Raw genomic sequence first — 19,971 nt, 5'->3', positions numbered from 1 at the left:
ACTGGTTGCTGGCTTGTTTCCAGGCCCAGTTCAAGGTGTGCTCACACAGCCCTAAGTGAGCTGATAGCCAAATGACCACCTCTGCTCCTACAAATTTTGCTGGGTGTTAAGATAGGCAGGGAGGGTCCCTCTTGGTAGTTCCACAACCATCAGATCAAGCAATGGATCTGCCATAGACATTACACCTGGGACCATGTGGTACGCTATGGGAAAAATCTCAGGAAATCAGGCGGTGTGGGCAGACTTCAAAGTCTGCTCCAGCTTCCCACAGCCCAAACATATCTACTACAGACTGCCATGTAGGAAGGGTTCTGGGAGAGAGAGAGGGGTGCAAAAGTCACTAAACAGCTTCCCTCAGCTGGACTTTCCTCTGTTCGATCTCTGCACAACAGCATCTACCTACCAACTGCTCAGTGTGGAAAGGGTTTAGGTCACACCCACACCATAAACTTAAAGCACATGGCTTCCCTCAAAGAACCACGGGAAGTGTAGTTTACCCCTTACAGAGCTACAGTTCCCAACACCCATAGGAAACTACAGTTTCCAGAATAATTTGGGTGAAATAATGTACTTCCAATGTATGGTGTGGATATGCCCTCTGACGAATTGTTTTGTTTTAATATAGTTACTGTGATAATAAAGTGATTCTACTAATAAGTCTTAATATTACTTGAAACCCTGGAAGGATTTGTACAGTATCCTGAAACACGGAATAAACGACAACAACATATTTTTGGTGGCCCAGTGTCACTTGCAAAGGGATTGGCATGAGACCATCCAAATTCAGCACTATTGAGAATGATAAGTAACATTCTCTCCTTTAAAAAATATGACACCGTACTGTCCTAAGATATGGTTAAACTGTATTAGCAAGAGAGATAAAATATGTAAGCTGATCTCAGGAAACTCTTTGTAAAAAAAGAGAAACCAGATTAGAGTAGATAAACATATAATAAGCTTTTCATATTTTTGAGCAGATTGATACTCTGCAAGAAAATAAAATGACAACACTGTCACTTTGGTGACAAAAAGACAGAGATCTCTCTCTCTCCCCCAGCCCACTTGATATATATGCATGAAGTGGTAAGCCTTCTCAAATCTGCCAGAGTTTAACTGGAAGGTGCGAAATGGGCTTAATTTTGTGCCTGGCTTAGCTCTGGAATCTTATTTCAACTGCTTGTCTAAAATTGTAGAATAGGCGGATAATGAATGGTGCCCCTGAGCTGGGTCAGAGTGCATTTTTAATGTCATCTCTGAGCAACCACAGCCTGTTCTCACATGGAATGGGCAGATAACGTGGGTTTTGGGAAGATGACATCACCTCCCCACTGTCAGGAGCTACTGGGATCTGTGGGTGTCTGCCCTGCGTGGTCAGCCACTGAATTGCAAATGCCAGCTTCTCAGTGAAGGACCTTCAGGCCCTGGATGGACTCAGGCTGCACCCTGGGACAGGAAACTCAGGCTGCCCCCCAGGACAGGAAACAATATAAGAGGACTTCCTGTCGCAGCAGAACCTTGTTTAAACAACAATGGCTCCCCGATCTGTTCCTGTATCTTTGTTTGTCCTTTGCTTCTGACTTACTCCTTGGTCCTAAATAATGGGTTGGTCTCTTGGTTTAAGGCCTCATCTCAAACTTCTACCCATGGCCCAGGCTTGACATCTAACTTTGCTCTTTTTAGGAATTAAGGCTGGGATAGACTGAGGTTAGTGGGGTAGTGCCCCATTCACTCTCATGAACCAGCCTCCACTGTGTGCACACAAATAATTTGAATGCCATCCTCAAACTCTGATCAAAGTGTTCTGTCATGAGAATGCTTGGCCCTGCACTACCCAATACACAGATCTGTACATCTTTCTTGGGAAAATTGCAGTTGAAAGTGCCGGTTTTATTGATCACACAAAGTGATCCAACTTTTACCTGGATTGCAAAAAAAGAAAAGAAATGAAAAGTATCACCACAAATTTTTATTATTATACTGAGAGGCACAGAAAAGGCCACATTACCTTGCATTGTCTCTTCCATGGGACTTCAAGAAGTTCATGTCTCGGTATCTGGAAAGGAAGGCAACGAGCTGGTCGTTTGTCCTGTGAAATGATTGGGACAAAAAATTAAAACAGAGACTAATAGTTAGTCATACACACCAGGAACTTTACCACTGAAATGCAAGTTCAGATTTGCAAGCAGATGTTGCCTAGGCACTGATATCATGTGAGACATATTCCAGGAGAGCCTCTTTGCCTCTTTCTCTTCTTGAAACAAAAATTCAGTGCATTTGTATTTCCTGTATCAAATCTGAGGGATCCCTCCTCATAAAAGAAGATAAAATGTTACATTACTGAAAGACATCGCTGACTAAATTGTAGTTTGAAAATTCAATAGCAATTTATGCAAACAGATTTTCACTTCATATTGAAGATGCTTCTCCATTCAGATTATCTATTATTTCGTATTTAAAATGTAGTTCAGTTAACCATACATTTTTTTAAAAAAACTGAATTACACCTGCCCACTCATTTCACCTAGCTCTGAACGGTCCTGACTCCAAAACTACAGCCTTGTGAAAAGCACAAGTACAAAACTGGCATCAAGTGTGAAGGGAGCACACCTGTAAAATTATTCACATCCTTTCAAAGTGCTTGGAAGCAGCAGCTGGGGAAAGGAGCGGCTCTAAGAAGGTTTTAAAATGAGCAGTCACTCGGGAAGAGTGTTGTGGTGCATTAAGACTAAAGGGTTTATTATGGTATCTACAAAAGCTTATGCCAATAAACTTGCTAGTCTTTAAGGAGCCACCAAACACTTTTTGGGGAAGGATTGCACTGACGATCTGGAATTTAAAAACAAGAGAGAAAGGAACTTTTTGTATGAAAAAGAAAAAGAAATAATGATATCTGGATCTGAGGAATGAATATAATGTTTGTTTATAGCAAGAAGCTTTGTTGGGTGTTATGTTGGATTGGACAAAGTGAATATTGTTTTTATATAGCAGGCAGATGAAGAACTGGAAGTTCTTTACTTTCTGAATCTTATTCCTCTATCTTTCTCTTTTAACCTCTTCTATTCTATTTATTTACTTATTTAATTGTTCTCTCTCCCTTTCTTTCTCCCCCCTTTTTGTGCTTTTATAGTATCTAGATAAAAGTCTTGGTTTGGTTTTTTTTTAAAGGAAAAGATAGTAAACTCTATATTTCCCCCCTATAAATCTTAATAACATTTATTTAAAAAGATAGACAGAGACAGAGACAGAGAGACATGCTCTGGAGAACCCTGAAGTTTGCAGAAATACAAAAAAAACTCTATCCCTCTTAGAAAGGCAACTCACCTCCCAACAACTCATTGAGGTTTGAGCATGCTCAGTAGTCACAGAATGTTGATGGTTAATTGGAAAAGAAAAAATGGAAAACTTGCAAAGGAAGAAGCAGAATGTTTTTCTTACAGCCTTTCTCAACCTGTGGGTCCCCAGATGTTGTTGAACTACAACTCCCATCACCCCTAGCTAGCGAGGCCAGAGCTCAGGGATGATGGGAGTTGTAGTCCAACAACATCTGGGGACCCACAGGTTGAGAAGTCTAACAAGACTACAGCATTCTGGAAGGAGGGAATGGTTAGCTAGCTTGAAACTCTTCCAGGAAGCAAGGTTGCACTACCAATTAAGAGCATAAGAAGAGCCTGATGTGTCAGGCCAGTGGCTCATTTAGTTCAGCATCCTGTTCTTGAGGTCCAACCAGATGCCTCTGGGAAACCCACAAGCAGGACCTGAGTGCAGCAGAATTTCCAGCAACTAGTATTCAAGAAGCATTATTGCCCCTGAACTTGTGGGATTTTGGGTTGCAGGTTCCACTTACACCCAGCTGGACATTAAAAAGGGAAAGAGGCACATTTGCAGCAGTTTATCCGCGAAAATGTGCTTTGAGTCACTCTATGCCCGTAGTCGGGAACACGGAACTTCTTTTTCAAATGCTGTGGCAATTCCTTTTTAATACGTTGCCTGTGGAGCAAAATGACTCGTACTCCAAGTTGCACAGGGAGCAAACCCAGCCAGGGAACTCTATCAAGACAGTGATCCCCCTAAGTAGCCTGCATTTACAAACTCTCCAACCATCTCAAGGAACAGTTCATTATTGCCCTGATGAATAACGAACAAGTTAACCATTGACTAAGTCCAGACCAATTGGAGTATCTGTCTATCAATCAACCTAAATGGCTAGATTGCAGAAGCCTGAGACCTTCCTTTGATGCTCACTCAAGTGAGCTTTAAAAGTCTCCCGGGGTCAGAATCTGCATTTCAATTTAGCATTTGCAGGGGAAGAAACACACATTCTCTCTCGCTCTCTATCGTAAAGCCCTGCCGATTTTCACATTTGCTGCTTCACTGATTTGCCATCTTATGGGGGATGAATAGACATTTAGGGAATTTACTTAGCGATCTTTCCACATGAAAAGGCCTCAATGGCTGACATCTTAGGGTTCGTTTCTAGGCAAACACCGGCGTGCTCGGATGATCTTTTCAGAGATTATCTTTACTTTCCTACTTTAAGTTTACTCCAAGAATGAATTTAACAAGTTAACAAGTGCAATAATCATTTTTTAAAAAGAAAATGCTGAGCTCTCTTGTTTCTTGCGATCTTTTCATTGAACTGTGTTTCAATACCACAATCCTAAAACACAGCAGCTATGCAAAATTCTCAGCCGTTGCCTCTACTGCCAGCGTTCCCTTGATGAAGATCTAATTATATTTATTTATTATTGTTATCCGTTCAATGTATTAGTCGCTTGCTACGTAAAAGAGTCTTTAACTGTGACTTTTAAAAGTTTGTGCCCAAGTTCTGCTCAAAGTAGACAGGCTCATTAATTTCTCTCCCCCCATTTCACCCCCATATATATTTTTAAATACATTTAAAAACCCTTTTCCACAACCCAAAGGCATAGTCAGATGTAAACAATAATATTAAAGGTTCATACAGGAACAGAGAGAAACTGAAAGTTTCATCAATATGGAGGAGAATATTAATGTATTATGGAATGCGGCAAGTACAGTTTGCTCTGTAGAACCTTTGTTCATGGGCTGGACAAATGACCACCAGTCTGCAATAAAAGTCTCTTCAGTTCCCTCCCTCTACCCACAGAAATTTATTGCATCAGTTTTTCATTAAATGCTATCTCCCAAATTATGTTATGCCATTCTTGTACATCTGCTTAGATGTACTTCTTTCCAGTTTCTAGCTATCCACTGAATATACCCAACAGGCTCATTAATGTCAACTGAAGTTTGTTATGTCCATGAATCTCAGTGGGTATATTCCTGAGTAGGACTAGCATTGAATACAACTCAGTGCTAATCCTACTCAGTCCAGAGCCATTGAAATTAATGAACATGGTCCTCTGGGCCAGTAATTGCGACAGGTCTAACCTGAGCAGGACAGAGTGGAATACAACCCATAAAGCGCAATACCAAAATATAAAAAGAACACTTACAACAAAAAACATCCCAAATCTATAGTATAGCCCCAGTGAAAAAAGCAGGAGAAGCTGGCTGCTCCCAGAATCTGAAAGTCCCTCCCTAGAGAAGCTAGAATGGCTCCCTCCTTGTTGGTCTTCTTCTGACAGGTGACTTCTTATTCCAACAGACTTTGGGGAATTGACTCTCAGAGCCTCCAAGTGTTCCTATTTTCCAGGGACAATCCCAGATTTACAGAAGCCATCCCAGTTCTGATCTCGGAATATCCCACTTTTCCTTAGGATGTTCTATGGCAACCCTAGTACATCCTAACTTTCCTCCAAGAAGCTTAAGGCACACTACCAAGTTCCCTGCCCCAAACAATTAGGTAGGTTAGGCTGAGAAACACTGAGGCTACTTCCACTGTCTTAATGCCAGTTTCTGGGAATCACATGTAGGGAGAGTGCTGTTGTGCTCAGTCTTGCTTGCCGACTTCCCACTGGGGAATCTAGTTGTTCGCTATGAGAAGTCTTCTGGCCCAATACAGCAGAGCTCTTCTTATGTTCTCAGATTATCCTCTACCAAGGCCAGGGCCTTCTCAGTGATGGCTCCAACCTGGTGGAATGCTCTGTCCCATGAGACCAGGGCCCAGTAGGATTTAACTTCCTTGCGCAGTGCCTGTAAGGCAGAGCAATACTGCCTGGCTTTCAATTTGACCTTAGCCTGATCTTTTATTTCCCTTGCTTCCCTCCCCCTCCCCTTTTTATGAAGATTACCTGCTCTGGGATCCCACAGCTAATTTTCCCCTGGTCTCCTCGCTGGCCCAAACAGGACTAATTTAGCCAGCTAGTCCTCGTGATCATCTAATGTTTATTGGATGGATTTCCCCCCTAAATTGATTTTTGAATTCTGAATTTATTGTTATTCACGTTTTATACTGTATTTTATGCTGTTTTTTGTTGCATCAATTAAGTGTTTTAAATTTGTTGTTAGCCGCCCTGAGCCCAGTTTTCTGAACCGGGAAGGGTCGGGTATAAATAAAAAAATATTATTATTTTATTATTATGCTATAAACAGCAGGTGGTGGTTTCCCTGTATGAGCAACTTGCGCACAGAAGCACTCTCCCTGTCTCCGACTACCAGCAGCTGCTATTCTGAGACATAATACCTTTCTTTGGCAGTGGAGGCAGAACATAGCCATTGTGGTCAGCAGCCATTGATATCAGGTTGCACTTGCTTGTAAAAAGGTGTATCAGTCTCTTACTACTCCATGGAACCCACTTTGAAACCTTGGAGGCTCTTTTTCTAAATGTATCGTTCCTCAGATGGCCAAGTTTAAACTGAGAAAAGTTTCTGAAGACTACATTAAAAACAAAGCAAAAACCAAACATCAGATCAAGCTTACATGACAACCCAGGGAGGACTAGGAGAGAATGTGGCAAGGGTAAGAGAAGAAAATGAATTTCAAACTATCTCCTGGACTTCAGCCAAAAAATGCTGTGATATGTAAATGCTCTATTGGAAAGAAAGGAAAACAGAGGCTCAGTCACCGATGAAAATCCTCTATTGGGGGTTTCTTCATCTAACTAGGGGTATTAGTTTTATTCAAGCTGGGCGTTCATAAAGACCTTCAATGTCTCATTATCCTTAGAAAGCAGAACTTCATTTGCTTGGAATGTTTTATGATTATATCCTAAGGAACCTTGAAATGTCTTTGGTTAATGGGGTGGGGGCATTCCCGCCTCCTAGTGCCAAGTAAGTATTTCTTAATAGGCCCAGAACCTTTTCTAAACTGAATACTGCTAATAATAATGGCTTAAAATGCAAGCTCATGCACATGCTTTTTTTTTACTTAGTTACTGAACTACAGCTCCCATCATCCCTGGTGGACACAGTCTGTCCTATGGAGATTGCTTCCATGGCTGGTTGACAGCAGCATCTAGATATATGGTGTCACCAATGCACCACAGTCCTGCTGGATGAAATCCAAAATCTTATATAAAGGCCAAAGTCCAGTTTCCCACAGTGGCTCTTGGCTTATCTTTGTGCTATGTGAAGGATGGCTTCCTTTTACCTGTCCAGAAACTTCCACCTTTCAGCTATCTTGGATGACCCCAGTGAACATCAAGGACATTTATGATGGCATTTTAATAGCAGCTCCTCCTCAATTCACCTCCAACCTTTGCAGGAGCAACTTGATCACTCTGAGCTCTCCAAGGTGCTGGACCCACCATAAACTTTGCTGCCTGGAGGGTACCATCTATGGATTGGGAACTGTTCCAATTCCCAATAGCTTAGTTAACTAAGACCCCATTTGCGCTACACATTTAAACCACTCTTAGACCGCTTTAAACAGTCATGGCTTCCCCAAAAGAATTCTGGGAGCTGTGGTTTGTTAAGGGTGCCGAGGAGACCCCCATTCCCCTCTTATAACTCCAATTCCCAGAACAGTATAACAGTAAATCTATTCTCCCCGTGAACTCTGTACAGGAAATGGGAGTCTCCGAACAACTCTCAGCACCCTTAATACACTACGGTTCTCAGGCTTCCTTGGGGGAAAGCCATGACTGCTTCAAGTGGTATGATACTGCTTAAAAAGTATGGTGCAGATGTGGCCTAGAGCTGGCTTCAGTTTTAAGTCCCTGCCCCTCAATCACCTGCAAAATGTCATTTCCCTCTTGAAATCATTGGCTTCCACACTTCATTTATTGTTGGTGGTGGCGGGCAGCAGCACTCGTGGTAGGTAGTTGCAAACTGCCTGTCGTTTCAGTTGCCCTCCATGCCAACATCTCTTGGGTGACTTACAGGAAATCTGAAATGCTGGGTTGCTTCTGAGACCCTGCCACTGCTGCCAGAGAAGTCAGGCCTGTGATCAGAGGACTGGGCCAACCCTGGTGGTTTTTTAAAAATGATGACATGATGCCTCATTCCCCATATCCCAGCTTTTCATGAGTTTGAAGTGCAGTAAGAGGTAGCCCATCCTAATTTTGGGAGTGAATTTTGGCTGCAAGCCAGGATTTGCAACCCCAACATCTGTAGAACAAAGATAAGGATTTGAGAAACCCTCTCTTGGTGTGTTTTTTTTTTAACCGGCATGGCAATCATATAGCAAAATATATTTCTCCTTGCCTTCACAGCAGGAAAGAAGCGTCACCTTGGTGCAAAGCTGCAACGCAGGCAAATAAAATGGCATCAGAATCGTTTCTGCGTGTTCCTGCAAGAAGGAGGGGCTGGGATCTTCTGAGCGCACTCGGTTGGGAAAGTGATCATGGGGCTGGGTGAAGCGTTGGCTGGGTGGGGAGTGCTGATAGCGACAGCCCAAGATTTTGCTCTGGCTCTTCAATGATGGAAAGGAAAACATGCGGTGTGTATTCTGGATAAACTCGAAGTCCCAGTGGTTATTCAAAGCTTATCAGGGTTTCACCAGAGTGTTTGGCATCTTTTTAAACAGGGCAGTAAAATCTTATGATGAATGAAAACACACTGCTTTGTGGCTGGATGTACACATCACTCTGGCACGTGGTGCTTGCTAAGGGACTGTGTGCGGAAGGGTATTGTGCGTGGAAGTCTCACCCAGCGCTACCGGGAGATGCTGGGGATAGAATCTGGAACCTTTGGTATGGAAGGAAGATGCTCTGCCACTGAGCTACAACCCTTCCCTGTGTGGCTGGTATGGATGAGGCATCCTGAAGGTCAGAAGCGCTGAATGAATGCTCAGAAATGAACGCCACCTGTTCTGTCTGGACTGCTGTATTAATAAGCCATGGCCTGGCCAGCCTTTCCCAATTCCAAAATGAAATGGGAGAGCTGTGGACACAGGTGAGGCACCACCAATGGCCTGGCCTGCCTGTGATAGGATTTTCATTTAATTCCCCCCCTCTCTCATATCAACATGGTGGGATGTGCTTTGCAATTCTTTGGACTAGCTTCCTAACCTCGATACTTCCCCCTTTCCTTCATTGCTTCCTCTTCATTTCACTGACGGGAAGAAAATGTTTGCTTTAACAACAAAGGCTGGGTTTTGCCTGGGTTTCCACAGATTGTTCAGTTGATACTTTTTTGGGTGGCGGTGGGTGGAGGGAAGAGTTTGTTTCGATGAGATTCATTCCTGTTCTTGTGGGCCTGCAGAGAAAGTGGGCCCCCTTTTAATGCAGAGAGTCCCAGGTAGGGATGGAAGGATCTGTCCATTTTGGCTCTCTCATTTTTCATTTTTAAAAAATTATTATTATTTATTAAATATGTATACAGTTGTACCTTGGAAGACAAACGGAATAATTTCCAGGAGTCCATTCGACTTCCACAACTTTTGGAAACCAAGGCATGACTTCTGATTGGCTGCAGGAAGCTCCTGCAGCCAATTGGAAGCCGAGGAAGCCCCGCTGGACGTTCAGGTTCCAAAGCAGGTTCGCAAACTGGAACACTCACTTCTGGGTTTGCGGCGTTCGGGATTCAAAACGTCCAAGTACCAAGGTGTTTGGGATCCAAGGTACGACTGTAGTTCCCTAATCCTACAGGTCTCAGGGCAGTTCACAACATAAAGTCACAATATAAAAACACAAAATACATAACAAAAACAACCCAATAATCCCCCCTCCCGAATCTTAAATTCAGCTGTCCACATTTTGCAGCCATTTATACTTTCTTTTCTTTTCTAAAGAATCCTCATGGAAGTTCAGCAGCATTTTAGTGCAAATAAACACATTTTCAATATGCAGTTTTGACTAATGCACACATTTCTACAAGCAAGATGCATTCTGCGGGGGGCAGTTCTCAAGAAAAAACATGTACATGGATGGAGAAGTTGAGACTGGTGTAAGACTGCCCCAACAACCACAGTGGAGGCATTGGAAATGAATGGTTCTGTCTGATCTGAGTTGACAAGCATAGATGCCATGGTGAACTCCTGTTTGAGGTTGAGAAAAGCACTTTGAGCTGCAGGGGCCCAGTCGAAGATGGACTGACTTCACAACAAATCTGTCAATGAAATGAATATTGTGGCAAATTTGAGGATAAAGCACCAGTAATGATCTGTGAAGCCAGGTAAATGTTGGGCACCTTCACAATTCTTGGTGTGGACAGCCTGAACTTTTCAGGGATCAATTTTAATGACTTGGGGGTGGTAACAACCCCCCAAATTCAACTTGGGTCAGGCCAAAAGCACACTTCTCCAGCTTTGTGTAAAGTCTGTTTTCTCTGGGGTGTTGATGGACAAATGTACAGGCTGAACATGGGATTCTGGGGCATCAGAGTAAACTAGGATGTCATCAAGTGAGAGAGTGTTAAATTAGTGTTGTCTAACTCATGTATGCCCAGTAAGCTTTGTGGATGAGTGGGGACTGAACCCAGATTGCCTCGTCCTAGGCTGATCCACCAACAGCTACCTGATGTTCCTTCTTTAAGGTGGTAGGTGAAAATCCATATATCAGCTTGCTAGGAGGTTAGTGAGGGGAGCAGACCAGTTAGAATAGAATTGTAGAGTGAGAAGGGACTCCAAGGGTAATCTAATCCAACTTCCTGCAATGGAGCCATCACAGCTAAACACTCCCTGACCGATGGCCATTCAACCTGTTTAAAAACCTCCAATGAAGGAAGAGTCCATCACCTCCCAAAGTACTCTATTCCGCTGCTGAACAGCTCTTACCATCAGAAAGATCTTCCTAACGTTTAGTCGGAATCTCATTTCTTGTCATTTGAATTCACTGGTTTGGGTCCTACCCTCTGGAGCAGCAGAAAACAAGCTTGCTCCATCATCCAGATATCATTTCAGGTATTTGATTGCCATCATTTCACCTCTCAGTCTTCTCTTCTAGAGGCTAAATGTACCAAACTCTCTCAATTGTTCCTCATAAGGCTTGGTTTCCAGACCCTTGACCATCTTGGTCACCCTCCTTTGCACATGTTCCAGCTTCTCCATATCCTTCATAAACTGTGCTGCCCAGGACAAAGGACTCCAGGTGGGGTCTGACCAAGGCAGAATAGAGCAGATTCTCATTGGCTTTGTGCCTGCAGCCTAACTCAGTAAAGCACATTCAGTCACTGAATACTGCAAACAAGGAAGAACAGCATTTGAAATGTGCATCTCTAGCCAACTGGATTCATTTCCCATTGCCATTACATTTTTTATTTTATTTTATGACAGCTAGGTTAACTAGGGAACTTTCCCCGCAAGGCATCCAATCATTTCTGCATTTTATAAAATAACTTTTCTCCCCTTCAAGGTTTTGCAAAGCTAGTGTGAAAGCTGAACAGCAGCGCTTCAATGTAAATTACAGCTTTGCTTATCACATTTAGCAAACAACTCAAGTCAACAGAGTGGTGTCAGGCAATCTGTCCACTGTGGTTTCACTGAGACAATAAACACTCATCGTTTAGTCTTGCTTTTTTCTTGTTATCAGGAGGATTAGTCAATACAGCTATTAGACACAATGGTCTTAAATTCTGGACATAAAGTTCTGAAAAGAAAAGTTTGAACCAATGTTTTTTGAGAGGCGGGTTGTCAATGCCTCATCTGCCCTTTTTTTGGGGGGGGGGGTTGTGGGGCCTCTCCTTTGGCAGACATTTTAATTATTCCTGGTGTTCAGAGAAGAGTGCCTTTGTAGTCAAAATATGACTTATCCTTGCACAATGCCCAAATAATGTTGACTGATCGCTGGGGTGATGCAGGACATTTAGGCTGTGCAATTTAAAACAATTGCTCCACCCAGTTTTGGATCTGGCCCCCCTCACCACTGGCAAGTGGCCCTTGAAGGGTAGCCTAGAAGAGAATATGGGCCTCAGTCTGAAAAAGGTTTCCCATCTCTTTTTTGAGCAACATGGTCTTCCTGAGCTCAGGTGTGCTCCTGCATCCTTTGTTATTCTGTGGTCTTGCCTCTGTGGACCATCAATCCTGACTCACTTGTCCTTTGGCTCTGGCTGCCAGCTTGCCCTACAGCTGTCTGCTCCCAACTAGGGTGAGTGAATCTTTTTTATTATTATTATTTTATATGGAACGCTTCACGAATTTGCGTGTCATCCTTGCGCAGGGGCCATGCTAATCTTCTCTGTATCGTTCCAATTTTAGTATATGTGCTGCCGAAGCGAGCACCTAGGGTGAGTGAATCTGCCCATTTTGGTTTCCCATTGTTTCTCAGTCTTCACATCAGTTTGCTTTTGTAAAAAAAAAACACACAACCCCCCAACTCTTAAAAATTCATCAGCATTTTAGTGCGAACCTCTCCTAATATACACATTATTGCAAAACAACTTTCTCCCATGCAATTCATTTGTGTGTGTGTGTGTGTGTGTGTTATTTTCATTAATAGATGCATTTTTATGCACGCTTTACCCCAGCATATGCATTCTGGTAAACATTTATTTGGCACTGCAAAATTCAGAGAAGTGCAGATTGCGAAGGCTGGCTGTGTTTCTTTTCTCCTATTTGTTCCAGAAAGTGCAAATTCAGTTGGCTCACCTTTAAATGCAAACTGAATAGGATTTTCCCTCCACCCCTATTCCCAGCTCACCCCAGACTGCTGCCCACAGCCCAACCGTGACACTGTGAAAGAAGTGGCTTTTCTCGAAGCTGCCAGATTTAATGTCTCCCGCCTCCAGCCTCCCCACCCTCCTCCCTTTGAGGGTAGGCAGGAACAGAAAGGACAAACCAACCTCCTTGATTCCGACCTTAGGGCACCTCTGGGTACAGTTTAAAAACAAACAAGAAGAACATTCCTTCTTACCGGGAAATTCACTACCCAGAACAGAGAGAAGCCTGTACTCTGGATAAGAGCTAAGAAGCAAATGCATCTTATGACAGCACAAAACAACTCCCCTGACTTGCATATTATTTGGTTTGACCTTTCCTTAAAGACCAGCCATCAGCTTGTTCGCAGTTAAAGAGTCTATCAAGCCCATCTGGAGTACATAAAGGGGTTTTCTAAACAACCTCACCTAGCATTCTATTATTATTATTATTATTATTATTATTATTATTATTATTATTATTATTATTCAGGATCTGCAATGCAGGGAGTTTGCAATTACGGCACCCCTGTCAGTATCTATTTAAATATCTTCATCAAAGAAAAGCACCCAACCTGCCAAGGCAGAATTTTTCCACTTTTGATTAGCTCTTATTTTTAGGAACATAGACCAATGCTCCATAAAGCTTGGTATTTTCTGCACTGACTGGCAAGGGCTCTCCAGAGTATCAGAGGGGGAGTCTCTCCTAGACCTACTGGAGTTACCAGGGTTTGAACCTGGGGCAGATGCAAAGCAGATGCAAAGCTATGGGTCTTTTATAGGACATTTTGGCTTTGTCCCAGGCGGTGACCTCAACTGCAGGACAGAATTCTAGCTCAAGTGGGAACCTGCACTAGGTGGAGAGTCTGGGGACATCCAGCCACATACTGCCAGCCCTGTTCCAGAACCAGGTCAAGGAAAGTTTGGTCAAAGAAAGGTCAAGTCCTAGCAAGGTAATGTCCGACAAAGCAGAGGGTAAAGGCAAGGTCAAGCAAAGTGGAGGTCAAACTCCACCTTCCCCCACTAAACACACCCAGAGCGGTTCAATAGTTAATCCTTCTTCCCAGGGAGTTCTAGGAAATGTAGTTCGGTGAAGGGGAAACAGGGGGTCTTCAAACAACTCTCAGCACCCTTAATGAACTATGGCTCCTATAATTCTCTGGGGGAAGCCGTAATAGTTTAAAGTGGTATCACACTGCTTTAAATGTATAGTGTAGATTTGGCCTTAGTGAGTGGAACATTAAGAGATCATCTGCTGCAGGCTCTGAGGAAGGGGTTGGCAATCTTTTTGGGCACCAGGGAAGGATTCTGGAAGCATCTCTGTGCCCACGGGTGCCAGGTTGGCAGCCCTTGTATAAGCAATCTGGATGCTATTTCATGCACTTGGTGTTTTTGATGAAGCGGCTCCTGGTTATACCATTTATTAATACCTGTCTGCACTGAAAAGTTACATCTTTTCTTATTCTAGTTTTCTAGAAACATACAAATTCATTTTCATTTTAATGATCATTGCCCGTTCTATAATGAATTTTAAATGTTACAATGTTGTTATAATCCAAATGATTTTAAAAGAAAATTGGATTGTCAAGTTATGTTTTGAAATGAGTCGCTATTAGACTGCTTATTACTGTAATGATGCATTGAGATGTATTTTTTTTGCTATTGTAAGCCACTTTGGGCATACCTGGGTAGAAAAGCATCATACATATTGAAATAACAATGCTGATACTTTAAGCTGGCCATGCCTGAACTACTGCCTTGCTTCCTGGAAGGTTGTCGAAACCATTTGGCTGTCCACCGCTGGAAACACATCACTGGGTTAGAAGAACCCTAAGTCAGATCCAGCCAAGGCAATTCTTATAACAGGGAAACAATAACTAGTTCCAAAAGGAGTGAATCACTGTACCTGATTGGGTAGTCCGCAGCACTTAGGTTAATGAAGAAATCCCACTGCCAGTCCTTCATTTCCATTAAATCCTGCATACTCTGCAAGTAGGTCGACAAAAGGCTCGCTCCTCCCCAGATCGTTGCCATGCGCCAAGAAGTAACTTTCACATTTGGATACTGGTTCACAAACTGGAGCACTTGCCGGTACAGGTAATTGGAGCGCTTTATGGCGACAGGGTGGGGGAGCAAGAAGGAGGAGAAAATTTAATGAAAAGGCTTCTGACACATTTGAACATGCATAAACCATACAGCCATGTTCCCCATCATTATCTTCCTCCAATGTTCCTTAAGTGCAGATGGAACTGGAAGAGGTAGAGAGAGAGGCTCGGTGGAAATATTCTCCATTTCATGTGGCAAAGCATTTACTGACTCAATGCAAAGAAAAAAACTTATAGAATGCCAGACATGCTTGCTTACAAGTTATGTCCTCTTCCCAAGGCAAGTGTGTACAGGGTTGTAGCCTCAGACAGTCTTCATTTTGGGAAGCTCCTTCTATTTACAGTATTCAGTTTTGCTTTTGTGACTGAGGGGCATCCAAGGCAATTGTCAATTCATCCTAGAATGTGCACAGGGAATCTGGGGCCTTCCACATATTTTTGGGAGTCCAGCTCTCCATCACCCCTGACCAGTGGTCCCCATTTGTATCTGGACATTAAAAATATTGCTTCAGAACATGAGGAGAAATAGGGGAATTAAAGGTATTGAAGTGGGATGTAGAGTCGATAAATTAAGGGCATTTGCTGATGATGTGGCGTCAACATTGGAACAACCATTAGAGAGCGTCCCCAAAGTGCTAGAAGAAATTAAAAGGTTTGGAGAAGTGGCAGGTTTTAAAATAAATTCAGACACAACCAAAATGTTGGTTAAAAACATGGATGAGCAGTTGAAAAAACGTTTCAGAAAGGTTGTCTGGTTTAAAAATAGGTAAAAAAGTCAAATATTTGGGAATTCGGCTGACAGCAAGGAACCTTTATATTAAATTGGGGAAAGAGGTTAAGAAAGACTTGGAGACCTGGGGAAGGATGAAACTTCCCCTGCTAGGTAGAATTTCAGTTGTTAAAATGAATGTACTTCTTAGGATGCTGATTTTATTCCAATCAATTCTGATGGTAAATAATGCAAGTTGCTTCAAAGAATGGACCCCCCCCCCTAAATTTATCTGGCAGGGGGGAAAGCCAAGAATTAAATATAAAATTTCAGTAGATACAAAAGGAAGTGGAGGCTTTGCCCTGCCAGACTTGCAATTGTACTATGAGGCAGCTTGTTTGTGTTGCAAGGTGTCTATGACAAAAATGTCTCTCACCAAATGAACCATGAAAAGGACGATGAACTGAAAGTGGAGAAAACAGATGCAGCATTCCCTGTTTGTAACACAACCCCCCCCCAATAAAAACTATTGTTAAAAATAAAAATGAAGGCACCAGGTGAGGCTCCCTGGGGAGAGCATTCCAAAGGTGGGGGGCCACCACAGAAGAGGCCTGTTTTTGTGTGGTCACCCTCCAGACCTCTCGTGGAGGAGGCACACAAGGAAGCATCCTAACTCAGTGGTAGAGCACCTGCTTTGCACACAGTAGTCCTAGGTTCAATCCTCAGCATCTCCCAAATATGGCAGGAAGAGTACCCTGCCTGAAATTCTGAAGAGCCACAGCCAATCAGTGCAGACAATATAGAGCTGGATGGACCACTGGGCTGACTCAGGAGAAGGCAGCTTCTTATGTTTTTGGTAAACCATGGTTTGCTTCTCCTTGTGGCTCACTGTTATGTGAAAATGGGGACCCTGAATGTTACCTACAGGAGTTTGCTGAGAGGCAACTAATTAATAATAGTAGGAATAATAATAATAATAATAATAGTAATAATAATAGTAATAATAATAGTAATAATAATAGTAATAGTAATAATAATAATAATAATAATAATAATAATAATAATAATAATAATTTGAAGTTCACACATTTCTTGGAATAGTTTCAATTAAACTGTTTTACAGAGAGAGAGAATTCTGAGTGGGAGTTTGTACAGAAAATAGTATTCTAACGAAAGCGACAATTGCTGTGCAATTCCAGGCATGTCACCTCAGTCAGAAGTAAGCCCCACTGAGTTCAACCAGACTCACTCTCAGGTAAAGGTAAAGGTAAAGAGACCCCTGACCATTAGGTCCAGTCGTGGCCGACTCTGGGGTTGCGGCGCTCATCTCGCTTTACTGGCCGAGGGAGCCGGCGTACAGCTTCCGGGTCATGTAGCCAGCATGACTAAGCTGCTTCTGGTGAACCAAAGCAGCACACGGAAATGCCGTTTACCTTCCCGCAGGAGCGGTACCTATTTATCTACTTGCACTTTGATGTGTTTTCGAACTGCTAGGTTGGCAGGAGCAGGGACCGAGCAATGGGAGCTCACCCCGTCGCGGGGATTCGAACCGCCGACTTCTGATCAGCAAGTCCTAGGCTTTGTGGTTTAACCCACAGCGCCACCCTCCCTCTCATTCAACTGGGAGCAAGCCCCAATGAACTCAATGGGGCTTACTTCTGAGTAGATGTGCAAAGGATGCACCATTAATATTTATTTCACCTTCTTCTCCAAGTCTTATCACAGACCAAATCCATTTGTTCATTGTACACTAATGTGGAAGCATCAAGAAGAACACGCCCCCTTTTAATTCTCTTCCATCTGGTCTGGGGAGAACTGAAGCTCTTTTCAATTATCTGAGCCTTTAATGGCAGGGGTGGTGTTGAACCTCCAGATGTTCCTGGACTCCAACTCCCATCTACCCCATCCAGCATGGTTGATGGTGAGGGTTTATGGGAGTTGTAGTCCGAGATGTGTAGGGCCTCAAGTTCCCCATGCCTGCTGGGACGGCTCATCAGTTAGCATTGTACACATACTACAGGTAGAAATGGACCTGGGATACATAAAAAGGGATGGATGGACACAGTGAAGAGGAGGAAAGGCTGAAGATACACATACATAAACCATGATGTATGGGGGAAACACACACAATAAGTGACATTAAAGATGGAGATTAAAGATGACGAAGGAAAAGGAGGGAGATGGGCAAAAGCAATGGAGAGGGACAGATTGACAGGTGGCGAGACAGGCAATTTATAACCAGTGATATATTACCTTGTCAACATGAATGTAATAAAAATGGTCTTTATGGTAAATAGCCTTAAACATGCGCGTCAGCTGCCGGGAAGCTCTGCCATGAACAACCAAGACAAATGCGATCCTGACTGGGTTTGCTGGCATGTATTCTACGGAGTCCTCATCCCACTGTACATTGTGGTTGGCTTTGCCTGTTTGGAAACAAAACAGAGTCAGGGCATCTGCAGAGTGCTGTACCAGGGCGGGTGGGCTGAGGGGACGAGTTCGGATCACATTTCAGCAGGCGGAGCTCCCCCCTCCCTTCCGCCTAAGCAATCATCAATGAGAGACATGGCCTTGGGAGGGAAGACGCTGGCCTCACTTTCCCCAGAGTAGCAGCACTGACTATTGGCTATGTTGGCAGGAGGGCTGGTTGCAAAGGGCCTTGTCATTGAATGCAGCTTGGGTCCAGGATACGTTGAGGACCATTTGATGCCTTCTATCCCTGCCTGAGGTCTTTGGGAGTCATTGTTTGTGGCACCCATTCTTTGGCCTTTATCCACCACACACTTATCATTGCAGGGTGTGTGGAATTCCCTCAAGGCTGAGATCAGAAACTCCCTCCCTGCTGAACTTCCCCATGCTTTGAACTTATTTCAGCAGGCATTTAAAGTAAGTTTTCCCCAGTCATTGCTACTGCTTTTGTGCTGTGGTGTCCCTCCTGCATCCTCTGTTGTGTTTGGCTTAGAAACTGTGGCATTCAGCATTACAGTCATACCTCGGGTTGAATGTGCTTCAGTTGAGCACTTTCGGGTTGCGATCCATGGCAACCCGGAAGTAACGGAGTGTGTTACTTCCGGGTTTTGCCGCTTGCGCAGACTCTCAAAATGACATCATTTGCATGCGTGGACACAGCAAAACGCAACGTGCAGACGCACCGTCTGAAACAGATCCCGTTCGCATCCCGAGGTACCACTGTATATACATTTATTAAAATAAAGAAAAACAGGAGCTGGAATCCAACAGCAGAGGCATCTGGCTGGAACGTGTGCAGACCTAGGGTCTGGAAAACAAGCCTTATGAGGAACGGTTGAGGGAGCGGATATGTTCAGCCTGGATTGGAGGAGACTGTGAGGAGTCACAAGAGGCACATTTAAATATCTAAAGGTGTGTCACATGGAGGACAGAGCAAGCTTGCTTTCTTCTGATCTGGAGGGTGGGACTTGAATCGATGGATTCAAGTTACAAGAAAGGAGATTCCGATTATACATCAGGAAGAATTTTGAACACTGCTAGGAAGGCTCTTACCTCCCCTGCTATTCCCTCTCATGCTGCCTTTAAATGGGAAGTAAGAAAATGGGGCGGGGGGAGGACTCCCATGAAGACCTTAGCTGAGGTCATGTAACAGAAATGTCACGGAATGTTCACAAGTATTCCAATTTCTGAGAGGAAACTGTCAGTTACTGAATGCTTAGCAGGGCGGCCGTTATGGGCGAGCAAGATCCATTAGGCTAGCTGGCAAACTCCATGCAATACCTAACGGAATGTGAAGCTTTATGTTGCTAGCTGGCTAGGGAGCTGACGAGGTGTGCGCACATGGTTGGGCGAGTCTAAAATTAGGCTTAGAAAAGCAAAGATATCACTACTTCCTTCTCACAAATTCGCCACTCTCTCGGCTGTTGCAAACGATTGCTGCTTTTGCACCAAAATCCCTAGAGCTTTCCTGATATGCACAGAATAAGGATTTGGGTCAATTTTTCTCCTCCTTGTATACCTCATTCCACTGCCATACATCTCAGGGGAGGAGTGATTTAAAGTGATCTGCAAAATAGTTGCGACTCTGTATTTTTCAAGGACCTGGTGATCTCTTTTCAAATACATATATTCATTTCCTCTCTCTCCCCCACCCCCATTTAGCCTTGAATTTTTCAGAGGTGATCCTCAAACCAAATTATTCCAGCATTAGGGCTACCAAAATTGAGAGTGGAATTTTCTATGCACAGATGAAAA

The 19,971-nt window shown here is 43.4% G+C and overlaps 1 protein-coding gene across 1 annotated transcript in view; it reads right to left on the bottom strand.

Moving 5' to 3' along the window:
• The window catches only part of XYLT1 (xylosyltransferase 1), a 164,292-nt gene that overhangs the window by 31,433 nt on the left and 112,888 nt on the right, over positions 1 to 19,971 (bottom strand). The window contains exons 4-6 of the mRNA XM_083584963.1: positions 18,001 to 18,173; positions 14,840 to 15,042; positions 2,006 to 2,086 (exon numbers count right to left, since the gene is read on the bottom strand). Of these exons, the coding sequence (XP_083441089.1) occupies positions 2,006 to 2,086; positions 14,840 to 15,042; positions 18,001 to 18,173 (457 nt within the window). The remainder of the gene's footprint in view (positions 1 to 2,005; positions 2,087 to 14,839; positions 15,043 to 18,000; positions 18,174 to 19,971) is intronic.

The sequence above is a fragment of the Podarcis filfolensis genome (assembly GCF_964270895.1).
Source record: "Podarcis filfolensis genome assembly, chromosome: 14".
In the NCBI taxonomy this organism is placed as follows: Eukaryota; Metazoa; Chordata; class Lepidosauria; order Squamata; family Lacertidae; genus Podarcis; species Podarcis filfolensis.
The sequence above is the reverse complement of the archived record's forward strand: the minus strand, read 5'-3'. Positions and strand labels throughout refer to the sequence as shown.